The 12,400-nt window shown below is 44.2% G+C and overlaps 1 protein-coding gene across 1 annotated transcript in view; it reads right to left on the reverse strand.

Annotated features, from left to right (window-relative positions):
• Nucleotides 1-12,400, reverse strand: part of nlk2 (nemo-like kinase, type 2) — a 42,475-nt gene that overhangs the window by 3,713 nt on the left and 26,362 nt on the right. Inside the window, exons 7-10 of the mRNA XM_084435773.1 lie at nt 12,043-12,144; nt 9,417-9,503; nt 6,638-6,836; nt 1,165-1,258 (exon numbers count right to left, since the gene is read on the reverse strand). Of these exons, the coding sequence (XP_084291899.1) occupies nt 1,165-1,258; nt 6,638-6,836; nt 9,417-9,503; nt 12,043-12,144 (482 nt within the window). The remainder of the gene's footprint in view (nt 1-1,164; nt 1,259-6,637; nt 6,837-9,416; nt 9,504-12,042; nt 12,145-12,400) is intronic.

Here is a 12,400-nt window from a genome sequence, read left to right on the forward strand (position 1 = left end):
ATAATAATAATAATAGTAGAAGTAATAATAGTAGTAGTACTAGTAGTAGAACTAGTAGTAGTAGTAGTAGTAATAATAATAGTAGTAGTAGTAATATTAGTAGTAGTAGTAGTAGTAGAACTAGTAGTAGTAGAACTAGTAGTAGTAGTAGTAGTAGTAGTAATAGTAGTAGTAGTAGTAATAGTAGTAGTAGTAGTACTAGTGGTAGTACTAGTGTTAGTACTAGTAGTAGTAGTAGTAGTAGTAGTAATAATAGTAGTAGTAGTAGTAGTAGTAGTAGTAGTAGTAGTAGTAGTAGTAATAGTAGTAGTAGTAGTAGTAGTAGTAATAGTAGTAGTAGTAGTAGTAGTACTAGTGGTAGTAGTAGTAGTAGTACTAGTGGTAGTAGTAGTAGTACTAGTAGTAGTTCCCCCTGCTGGAGTTATGCTGTGGTGTTTTGTCTGTTCTTGTTTTGTCCAGCAGGTGGAGTCTGGGAGTGTCATCCTGTTCAGGTGCACCTGGCGCAGATGTACCCGAGACTTTCAGATCCATCTCAATCAGGGTTCACTCTCTATACCCAGAAGCACCTTCTTTTGTTTGATCTGTTCGGTTGTACTTTTGGTTAACACCTTACAACACCCACCCTCCCCATACCGTTGTCATTGCATCCATACATTACACTACACCACTGACATACTGATATTCACATCTCATACTAGTTGATTATTGTTTATTATTTAGTGGCCAATTAAATATTCTTAAAATTTTGGGCATGTGACTCCCTCCTTGTTATGGCTCTTAACGAGCTGGGTCGTAACATTAGTAATAGTAGTAGTAATAGTAGAAGTAATAATAGTAGTATTAGTAGTAGTAATAGTAATGGTAGTAATAATAGTAGTAGTAGTAATAGTAGTAGTAGTAGTAGTAGTAGTAGTAGTAACAGTAGTAATAATATCAGTAGTAGTAATAACAGTAGTAGTGATAGTAATAGTAGTAGTAGTAATAATATCAGTAGTATTAATAACAGTAATAATAGTAATAGTAATAGTAGTAGTAATAGTAGTAGTAGCAGCAGAAATAGTAGTAGTAGTAGTAGTAATAGTAGTAGTAATAGTAGTAGTAGTAGAACTAGTAGTAGTAGTAGTAGTTTAAGAGCATAGTAAGAGTATAGTAGTAGTGTTTCACCTGATAAAGCTCTTGAAAGCGGCTGATTGTGGGTTGATGCAGAGTGGTACACGATTCCCCTTCTGCTGCTCCAGGATGAACTGGTGGATAATCTCTGAAAGACAAAGAGACAACGTTGGTTTACACAACGGCCACCAGCGGTTCGCCTGGTCACCTCTAGGGGGCGCAGTGTCTCTGCTCCTTTCCTCCCTCCCGGCCGGCCATAAGTCCATGGTTTCTCCACCTGTGAAGAGCTTGGGAGTCAAGGTCGGTCAACAGCAGAGAGGCTAATCTCTGGTTGGAGGAGCACGTGGAGGAGGAAGGAGGAAGGAGGCCAGGTTATTTCAGTCCACCCACAGGGTAAGCCTGTTCTTAGCAGACAGCCTCTGTAATACCAACTGACAGAAGTGGCCACTAGTGATCTGGACCAACCACTGAGAGACAGGGGGTGAGGAAGATGGAGGGGGAGAAGGAACCAGAGAAGGACAAGAAAAAACAACACTAGCTGCATTTACAGTACATGCACACTTTTTTCAATCTGATTAATTCAATCCGATTTCGGGGCTACTGTTTACATGGGAGGTGATCTAATATGTTGTGGTGTTCATATGCGCCAACGCATGTAATTAGAAAAGCTGTGTGACATGCGCACGCAGGCAAGAGTGAGTGAGCTACTATGGTTAAGGAAGCTCAAGTCAAAATTTTGCTAATGGATATCTATCGTCTGTTATTGTGGTGCTCTTTTTGAAGCAACAGCTTGATAACAACTGACGTTTTGTGGACTTGTTTAAACAGGTCATTATTCCTTATTTTCCTGCTGTCTAGATGTCCAATAATGTAAATAAACAGTTCTGCATTTGGATTAAAAACAAACGCTCCGCTGTGGTCCAGTTCTACTTGGAAGCAATTGCGCAGAAGGAACGCACCCAGAGAATAATCTGTTTCGTTTACATTATACTTGAATGGTTTATAAAAAGGTTTAAACTACCTCTCTGCAACCGATTGACATTTAAATCGGTTTGAGCTTTTTGTTTTATTCGTATTGAGGTGTTTATATGGCACATTTTTATTCGGTTTGGGCTTCTAAACCTGTTATAATCGGATTATTAGGCTCCATGTAAACGTGCCTAATGATGGTGTGATCTGAACATGATCCCTAAAGTTGTTATGCCAGGTTCAGACCACACAATATTTTTGTCTTTCACGACGGTCATCATGTCAGATTAGTTGATCAAAATTCCATAAATTCTTGCCGTGTCGTGGCCGAGAGCTTGGCAACACTACACAAACGACTGCAACCAATCATCGTATGCCGTGTCTTTCACGACCATGCAAGTTCAGATAGTCTGGGAGGCGGGTCAAGACATTGTCAGTCATGGAAGAAGTACTGTGTGAATCTGACTCCCCTTCGCCATCTTTGAGTTTTGAGTATCTTTTGACTATCGAAACCATAATATGTACCACAACTAGGCTATATCTGCCTCATTAAAACTACCGTTGATACAGTTGAAGTATTACGTTTTCGTCTGGTAGCAACTCAGTACCATCCAGTGACCTAAAGATGCAGGCTAACCACAGTAATGTGTGGAGGGATAATAAAATGTGTCTGTAAAAATGTTGATTTTCTATAGAGCCACTATTGAGTCTCTTACGCTATGGTATTACCAGCTGGTTCGGGACCCTGACTGTTAAATACAATGCTCAGATCATGAGTTTAGTTAAAACAACTGGAAAGATCATGGGAATGTCCATCCCCCTATCACCCCAAAGAATCTTTGAAGAGTCCACAATTCAGCAGGCAAAGAAGATTCTGTCAGACCCAGCCCATGTGTTGAACTCTGAGTATGAGTTGCTGAAGTCTGGTAAGAGGTATAGGGTTCCTGTAGGCTGAACAAATATAACTTAATTTATTCCCGTTTCGATTGATCTATTGAACAAGTGCTCATCTGAGGATGGACAGAATTGGAACATGTTTTTGAATCATTTTTCACGGTGCCCACCCACATACATTTTATGACCTAAACGGTGGTAGAGCAATTATCAGACTTTCTCAATAGTGCTAGTTTTGTCAACTTTTTGATCTGAACCATTGTATATGATCATAAGTAACCTTAAAACAGGGCTAAACATGATTTCCCCTTTACTACTCCTTTAAAACCTAACATGCTCCTCTTGTAATGGTCTGGTCTTTGCAGAGTGGTAGAAACAGATCGAACTAAACACGAAGATGAGTGGGATTCTGCCGGGGAGTCGAAATTCAGCACAATAGACGTTTATAAATTGGTGGACTGACCCTCCCTTCACACCAGACGGCTTCTTCACTGGCTGCAATTAATTTCGAAAACAATTCTGTGAAAATTACCTCTCTACCTCTCATCTCTCCTGCACTTCTCTACCAATTATTACCACTTATAGACCAGGTTAACCCAGTTCAAATTTTTGTTATGAGCACCAAAACATGTCATTAACCAGCCAGCCAAATCTGAGTGATTAAAAATGTTGCTAAGTATATAAAATAAGGCTTCAAAATCGGTTAAAAATCAGCAGCATTCTCTGGTCTGAGACTGTGGGGGCGTGTCTGCTGAAGGCACCGAAGCCACACCCAATTGCGTGTGGAGGGGGTGTGGACGGAAGAACCTGTCAAATAGTACCGTTCTCTGGTCTGCATAGTCACACTGGCACGCCGTCTCTTTTGTGGTAGGAAGGCACAGCTTTGTGAAAACAGAGAGGAGTTGAAATTACACTTGTCTAATGAGTCAAACGCACAGATGCTTCCTCCTAACCTACCTCCTGACAAACAACACAGGTAAAACTGTAGCTACTCTATACCAACGCGCCAGTGTTACTGCCCTTAGATGCAAAATACAAAAACAGGCAACGCGGAATGTATGAGTCTGTCCCTATTTTCTCCCTGCCACCTCCGGACCCATTCCTATCCCTCCCAGGAGATCCTGTCGTCCCTTGGGATCAATGGAAAAAGTTGTTTAAAATGTACCTTTTAGTCACTGGCTTGAACAGCGCTGATAGCGCGAAGAAGCGTACACTACCGGAGTTGATAATCGGGACAGACTCATCCACTCTCGTTGGCAATGTTATGTGTGAGAATAACGAGCACTCGGCTTCAACTTTCCCGCAACATATCCAACATAACTGGGATGTTCAGCCAGTAGCCGCCGAGCACCGCTTCACTGGGAGAGGGTGCGTCTTTCTCCAGCTGCAGCTGGTCTACCTAACCATCCCCCTCGCTCCCGCCTCCCGGTCTCCCGCTGGACAAATATATTGTTACCATTACCGGTGAACCCATACGCACATCAGGTGCCACAAATATGGCAGGCAGTTTCTGTATAGTTAACGCTTATAGTCATAATATATCATCCGTAACGTTATTTGGTGGGTGGTCGCCTGGTCGGTGCTGCTAGCTATGTTAGCTAGACTAAGGTTATATACACACTCCCATCTGCAACAAACTACATAGCTAATGTTAGCTATAATTCCTCCTAAGATTACATATAATTCATCATAGCTGACATTACCACATAAATGTCAAGACAAATATTTTGTATATTAACGTAGCAGTGTATTTTCCTATTGCTTACGTTACCTAGCTAACGTTATAACGTTAATTAGCTATAAGCACACAAGGCAGCGGTGTCGGCACCAAAGGTTGATGCGACAGGAGGAGAATGGAGGCCGGGGAGGGAGATGGTTGACAGGAGGAGAATGGAGGCCGGGGAGGGAGATGGTTGACAGGAGGAGAATGGAGGCCGGGGAGGGAGATGGTTGACAGGAGGAGAATGGAGGCCGGGGAGGGAGATGGTTGACAGGAGGAGAATGGAGGCCGGGGAGGGAGATGGTTGACAGGAGGAGAATGGAGGCCGTGGAGGGAGATGGTTGACAGGAGGAGAATGGAGGCCGGGGAGGGAGATGGTTGACAGGAGGAGAATGGAGGCCGGGGAGGGAGATGGTTGACAGGAGGAGAATGGAGGCCGGGGAGGGAGATGGTTGGCTCCGCCGAATTCACCAGGACCAGTCGTGAGTCCGTGAAACCCAAAAGCCTCATATTATAATTGCAGAAGCTTTCGGGAGTGAAATGTTTGCTGCAGAGGCGGGCGCTAGCGGTGACACCTCTGTAACACCATGGCTCTTCAAAAATGCTAACCATTTGCTTCTCATTTCAGCTTTACTCGGGAGTTGAAAGAAGGAGACCTTATCATCCCATTCCTGCTGGCATCCAGGAAGGATGCATTTTCGTTTAGTTTTATGCATAGGCATTGCTAACTAAGAAAAACTAGCTAATTCTAGACTGCTGGTTAAAACTAGCTAATTCTAGACTCAAGATTGAGCAGGAGAACCTAAGATTCAAATCCGTTCTAGCTTTATATAGTGTTAGGGCGGGGATATGCTAAGAACACCGCTCTACGTCATCAAGTACCATTTTAAGCCCGCCCAGAAAATCCAGAAATCAAAACTGGTCAAACACACAAAACTGGTCTAACTTCACAATTCAGTACTACACATGGTTCATCCCATTTTTACATGTTATCAGCAATGCATCACTAACACATAGAATGTGTTTTCAAGCAAATCTCTGATTTTGGTTAACTGGGACTTTAAGGTCTACTGATTTCATCAGGCTCAATATCCCAAAAGCCCACACTGTTTTTGGCTGCACACTGGAACACTTTGCTGTTCTCATGTATTGTATGTATTGTCCTGCGTTGACCTTTTTTTGTATGTTTGTATGTATTTATTCTTGTGTACTTCTGTATGTTTGTATGTATTTATTCTTGTCTATTTCTGTATGTTTATATGTATTTATCCTTGTGTATTTCTGTATGTATGTATGAATTTATTCTTGCCGGGGCCTCCTGGCCAGGTCATCATTGTAAATGAGAATGCATTTCAATAGATTTTATCTGGTTCAATAAAGGTCCAATAAATATATATATATATTTTAAATCACTGATCTTCGATTATGTCACACTAAGTGGCATACTCGAGGCCAATGTTGGAAATTTTGTCGGCGACAAAAAAACGGTCCAAAAATCTGGCTGAACTTGTGTAGTCTGAACCCGGCATTAGAGATCAGGATGTCGAGTTTTCAGCTCTGCATGCCACTACAGCGGATCCCGCAGGGAATCCTTACACTCAATTATCCCTGTGTTCAGTCGTGTGATACAATGTCAGGGTTCTCTCCAGTTGGCTGCAGACAATTTCTGGAGCCGTTTCTGCCAGCGAAACCAAGTGTGATATGAATGGAGATAAACAAGTATGTGTCTCCTTTATTCTAAGGAGACTGGTTGACAGTTAACAGCCAAAACGCCGGCCGTTATTTTGCAGGCTTTCTCCGTTGGCGAGACTGTGAAAGCTTCCCTATTTATAATCCATCTTTGGCATGGCCTGGGGACGGGATGGGGAACAAACAAACAAACAAACTCATAGCTCCTGAATCGCTCCATCCTACCCCTCGTCAGGAGGACACGGCAGAACTCACCTTTGACCTGTCGCACAGACGTCAGGTTCTTCTCGAAGCCGTCGTCAAACTTGGGGTTGGTGACAGGCTCGAAGTCGCTGGTGTAGACGCGGCCTGACGAGGTGGTGTAGCAGCACTGGCACATGCAGGTGTGGTAGCGGAGACGGCCCTCGTCCAGGTACGGATGGGCCAGGGCGTCCTTCGCCGAGATCCGCTTCGACTGGGAACACAGACACACCAGTCAGACACCCCCACACCAGACAGACTGGGAACACAGAGATGCACCAGACTGAGACACTCCCACACCAGACGGACTGAACGCAATCTAGAACAATCTGAAACGCATCTAGAGACACGGGACTGACATCAGGAGTCTTCATTGATGCGTCCTAAAATCGTGTGAGCAATATCTCTTGTTGTGTGTTTGACTACCAAGCTAAAACAATTGTCTTCCTGAAGGAATAGTAAGTTTGAAAACGATTTTAATGAAGGATAATGGGGGCGACTTATCGGTGTGTTTCGGGGCATTTGGATACTGACAGCTCACCTGTGCAACTTTTCTTCTTGAAAAGGACTTAGAGGCAGGGAACTGGTGTCTTATAGTTGTCTCCACCTCCTCTCCACCATTTGGTGTTTACAGCTAAAACCTTGTCTTACACCGTGTCCTAACTACACGCGACGCGAGCGAGCGTCAGCGACAAAATGCATTCCATTGCTTTGTTAGGGGCCAGGCAGCGTAGCTGCCGGAACACTATTGTATTTGCCCATATTATTATTATTATTACTATTATTATTATTATTCTCCATCTCCCTCTGAAGTCTGACTTCCCGTGGACAAAAAAATCGCCAAACTTTGCACATAGCTCCAGTCCTATACCCAAAGTCCTCAACCTGCATTGTAGGTCAATAAACCTGAAGGTGGCGCTACAGCAACAGTCTAAAGTTTAAAACTTTAAAAAATCATAACAAATCAGCCATAGGTGCCATCAATGTAAAACCACCATGTGAACATAGTCCCAAGTGAGACAAAACTTTCCTACGCTGTGACCTTGCAGGAATTTTGAAGTCCATCACTCTGATTTTTTCATAAACTGTAAAACCTATCAAACCTATCTCCTCCCACATTTTTTGTTCAATTGACACCAAAATTGATATACTGAATCTTCAGACTGTCCTTACCAAACGATCCTCACAGATTTTTTAAATATGAAAAATTGAGCCCACAGCGCATCAAAAGGTTTTACTGTTAACAGTTCTGTATACAGTTCCTACGAATTATTGCCAAATCAATGTCTGATCATCCTCATAAAAAGTGACATCGGCAACATATCCAAGATGTAGTGATTTTTTTCAGAATTTTATGTCAAAAAATGATTTTTTTTACAGTATTCTGAATTATACCCTCAAATGGTCAATAGAAAAGAACATATCTAAACCTAACTCCCCCCACATTCTTTTTTCAATTGCAACCAAAATGGACACACTGCATCATCAGACAGCCCACACTAAACGATCCTGACAGATTTTTGAAACATCAAAAACTGAGCGCATGATGCATCAAAATATTTTACTATTAGCAATACTGTACATTTACTACAAATTCTCGCTCAATAAATGTCCAATGTTCATGAAAAATCAGGGCAAAATTGTCATGACATGGTAGATGTGTGATTTTTCTCAGAATTTTATCTCAAAAAATTATTTAATTCTGTCCTCTGAAACCAACACTTCATACTGAGAAAACTACACTACCCACAATCCAACGCAAGCTCCACCAATCAGAGACATCGTTGTTGGCAACCCTACCCAGCCCCCGCCGAGGATTACAATGACTAAATTCATTGATTGGCTACTGACTGAGCACACGGCTGCTGAAGTTAATGTTCAATTATGAAGAAAAGCAAACAAAGCCGGTAAAAATGAATAAACATATCTCATCTCACATTTTTCAATCAATTAACACCAAATTTGCTACACTGGATCTTCAGACTGTCATTCACAAACTCATTGACCAGATTGTTGAATTATCAAAATTGAGCTTACAATGCATCAAAATGTTTTACAACACACAGTACTGTTGTCAACAGCTTTCTCTTTCCTTTGTTGTATATTATGAGACTCTGATCACTTCAACCACTCATCCACATTTTTAAGGGCATACCATCATTATATGATGCAACTTCTATTGTTATATCCTTTGTTTCAACAAACATCTTTTCGTGGGCTTTTACATATACCACACGTTAAGTGTTTTATGATGAAACAGATTATATGACCTCTTATTATGCACCCTGGTGACTGGCTTAGTCAATTTGTGAAGCCAAACGTGAGTTGTTGCTAATTAGCTCAGTGAGCTAGAGGATGTTGCTTGGTGTCAGAGGTTACAAGTTCAATCCTCAACTGATGCCAAATGAACATTGGAATGTCAACTTTCTTGTTGTCTTCCTATTCTCTTTCTCTCGCTTATTGTTCCTAAACTTGCCTGAAATTGCGTGGCCCCGGCTAATCGCTGTGTAGCAGCTTTAATTTTCTATTGTTATGTCCTAACTGGACGCGAGTGACGCAGCACGAAGCGGCGCAACGTTTTAACTGCCCTTTTGACGCTCGCCCTGTTCCTATTTTCCTCCTGTCGCTCGCGTTGACAGGCGTTCGTTCTTTAACTGTCTTCAGTTGGGAATATAGACAAATGACGTAACAGAACAGGAAATTTAACGGTTTCAGTTAGGACAGCAAGCATGTGATGTCGCGTTCTGTTGCTCGCGCCGCAAGCAGTTAGGACACGGTGTTAGGAAGTACTCACCGGGTCGAAGACCAGCATCCTGCAGAGCAGATGGACGGCCTCGTGCGTGGCCTGGCTGGACAGGGTGTACAGGACCGGCAGGGACGGCTACACAGAGGAGGAGCGACACACCACGAGAGTTATGGGAAAAACAGTCTGGTTCAACGATGGAGGTTTCTGAGATGAGACTATCATTGGCGCCGCTCAGTTCCAGCGGAGCCAATCAGATTCAATCCCCCGACACTAACTTTAGCAGGGACACCGCTGAGGAAAAAAACAAAACAAGCTTAGCCCCGCCCAAGATGATTGTGGTGGGTTTAAAGAATGTGTTTTTTCCCCCATCTCAGAATGATAATTGGGTGCAGCCAAGAGACCTGTCTCCAAAGCGGTCTGGCTATACAAGACTATGGGTAAAAGAACCATATCAACTTCCTGTGTTTGGAATACCAACAGCCTTGTCATTATCATATCAGATTGTCAAACATGAGACAGGGGTATCTTAGGATCAAAGAAAGTGTGACAAGCTAGGCTAATTTCAAAGACTAGTTGGCCCAAATAACAATTATAGATAATTGTCAATTATCCTGTAGGCCTTTTGAAGTCTGTATTCAAGCTAATGAGAAGTCTCTTGTAGCCTCTCACAAGTATTGTAAACACTGACTTAATAAACCCAATGTACGGCAAAGTAGCCATTGCTCCAAAAGCATAAAAAGTTCTTAAAACACCTACAGCAACATTATGGTTTAAAGCTCCGCATGTTCAAGCCCCATTTTCCTAAATTTACCTAAATGTAAATCACAATAGTTCCTAACCAAACCGGCAGCTAAACCAAGAGCCAATAATTGTTGTCCAAACAGCATCTTTTGTCTGGAGTGTTTGAATCAGAGTTATGAAAGCTGAGTAAACTAAAGACAATGATTGTACCGCAAAACTCTGCACACACACCCTACTCAAGCTGCCGCTGCTGAGGGCTTATATGAGACGATAGCTTGTATCAGTGCTAATCTCACCCAGGAGGTGGGCTGAGACGGTTATTTTTAACTCTAATTATCCTCACTGACTGCCCCCCCCCCAACCCTCCCGCACCCCCCCTAACCCCACCCCCCACCCATCCCCCTCTCCCTCCCTCTCTCTCTACAACCCAGCACCTGATTGAAAAGGCTCACTAGGAGTTGTTTGTTTTCCATGATTATGTCTTTCCAGCTCGAGACACGACTAGATGTTGACGCTCAGCTGGAGCTCTCAGTTCTGATCAGATCTCTGTCACACACAACACACACACTCCAACACACACACTCCAATACACACACTCCACAGGTGAGAGAGGAGGAGGAGGGAGAGAAAGAGAGAGAGAGAGGGGTGGGGAGAGAGAGGGAGGGAGGGAGAGAGAGAGAGAAAGAGAGGGAGAGAGAGTGGGATGGAGAGAGAGGGAGAGAGAGGAGAGAGGGAGAGAGAGGGAGAGAAAGAGAGGGAGAGAGAGGGAGGGAGGGAGAGAGAGAGAGAGAGGGAGGGAATATTTTTTGTGTGTTTGTGGGAGTCATCAGTTCGTTCACGTGTGGGTGTTTCCATCAGTAATCACATTCAAATTCGAGCCGCGTCTCACGCAAATTGTCTATCCCTCATATTTGATTGTGTCATCGGCATGTGTTAGCAAGTATGTGGACGTTAGCGAGTGTGAGGACGTTAGCGAGTGTGTGGACGTTGGCGAGTGTGAGGACGTTAGCGAGTGTGTGTACGTGTACTCGGGGCCCAGGACAGAGTAGGGAGCGTGGCAGTGCACAGTGGTATTAGTGGGCATTAGCCGGGGATTAGCAGAGGACGGTTCTCTAGACAGAGAGAGAGGGGGGGGACTGGGCTGGGCTGGGTCAGGCAGGACACATGACCCAAACGGCCAAGTTGAACAGATGACGACTCAGACCAGAGGCCCTGGCGACGTAATCAGGGTTCTGTTTCAGATTTCCCTGGGTTTTGGAAGCCCGGTGTGCGTGAGGAGGACAGAGTGCTCGGCTGAGAGAACAGGCGGGCGTTAGCGAGGGGGCGGAGCTGCGCTGGAGACGGAAGGTTCTCTTCAGGGTGACCCGGTGCACACAGAGCGCCACATCAACACGAGATGCAGAGAGGGAGAAAGAGATAGAACGAGAGACGGGGAAAGAGAAAGAGAGAAAAACTGAGTACGTGATGAAAGGATGACCTGTGCTCTAAGAGCGTGACGTGTGACAGAGTGAGGACTGGGCGGTTGTTCCTGTGTTACAGAGTGAAAGGGTCTAGACCCCAATGCGGAGGTGATTGGTTCCACGCATTAACAAGGCAGGGTCTATGATGTTGCGCAACTCCCCCACTGTTATTGTATCACCAACCGTGGGTCTGAGACAGATGTGTTTAGTGTTCAGGTCATGGCAGGCCTGGGTTCCTGCTGACCTTGTGTTCAGGCTAGAAGGATGTTAAGGGTATATAGGCAGCTGAACACTGGAGTGACAGTTCCTGGGCTGCTGCTATTGGAACTCAGTTGGTCAGGATTTCTACACTCTTGAGATCTGATGAGAGGAAGGCTTTGCACCGTGGCACACAGGGACAGCTCGTGCGCTCGTTTGGTTGTTTGACCAGTCCGTGGTCAGCAGGGGGTCGATGGCGTCAGCGGGTCACTCACCTGTTTGTGGGGGCCCCTCAGGATGTGGGCCCTGGCCCCCTCACATGCCGTCCGCATGGCCTCCAGAGAAGGGGTCCCCAACAGGTCAGTGATCAAATCCAGCTTGAACACACACGAACACGAACACACGCACACACGCACGCGCACACGCGCACACACACACACACACACACACACACACACACACACACACACACACACACGCGTCAAAATAATAGTCCAATCTACAGTAGCATGAACAAACCGGAACAAATATCTCACATCAGTGCTGTTTAACAGACACTGCTGAGAGAGCATGCTGGTGTGAAATACTAACATGGCAATTCATCGCATGACAATGAGTCTAACAATGATAATA

Source organism: Borostomias antarcticus, assembly GCF_949987555.1.
Source record: "Borostomias antarcticus genome assembly, chromosome: 1".
Lineage (NCBI taxonomy): Eukaryota > Metazoa > Chordata > Actinopteri > Stomiiformes > Stomiidae > Borostomias > Borostomias antarcticus.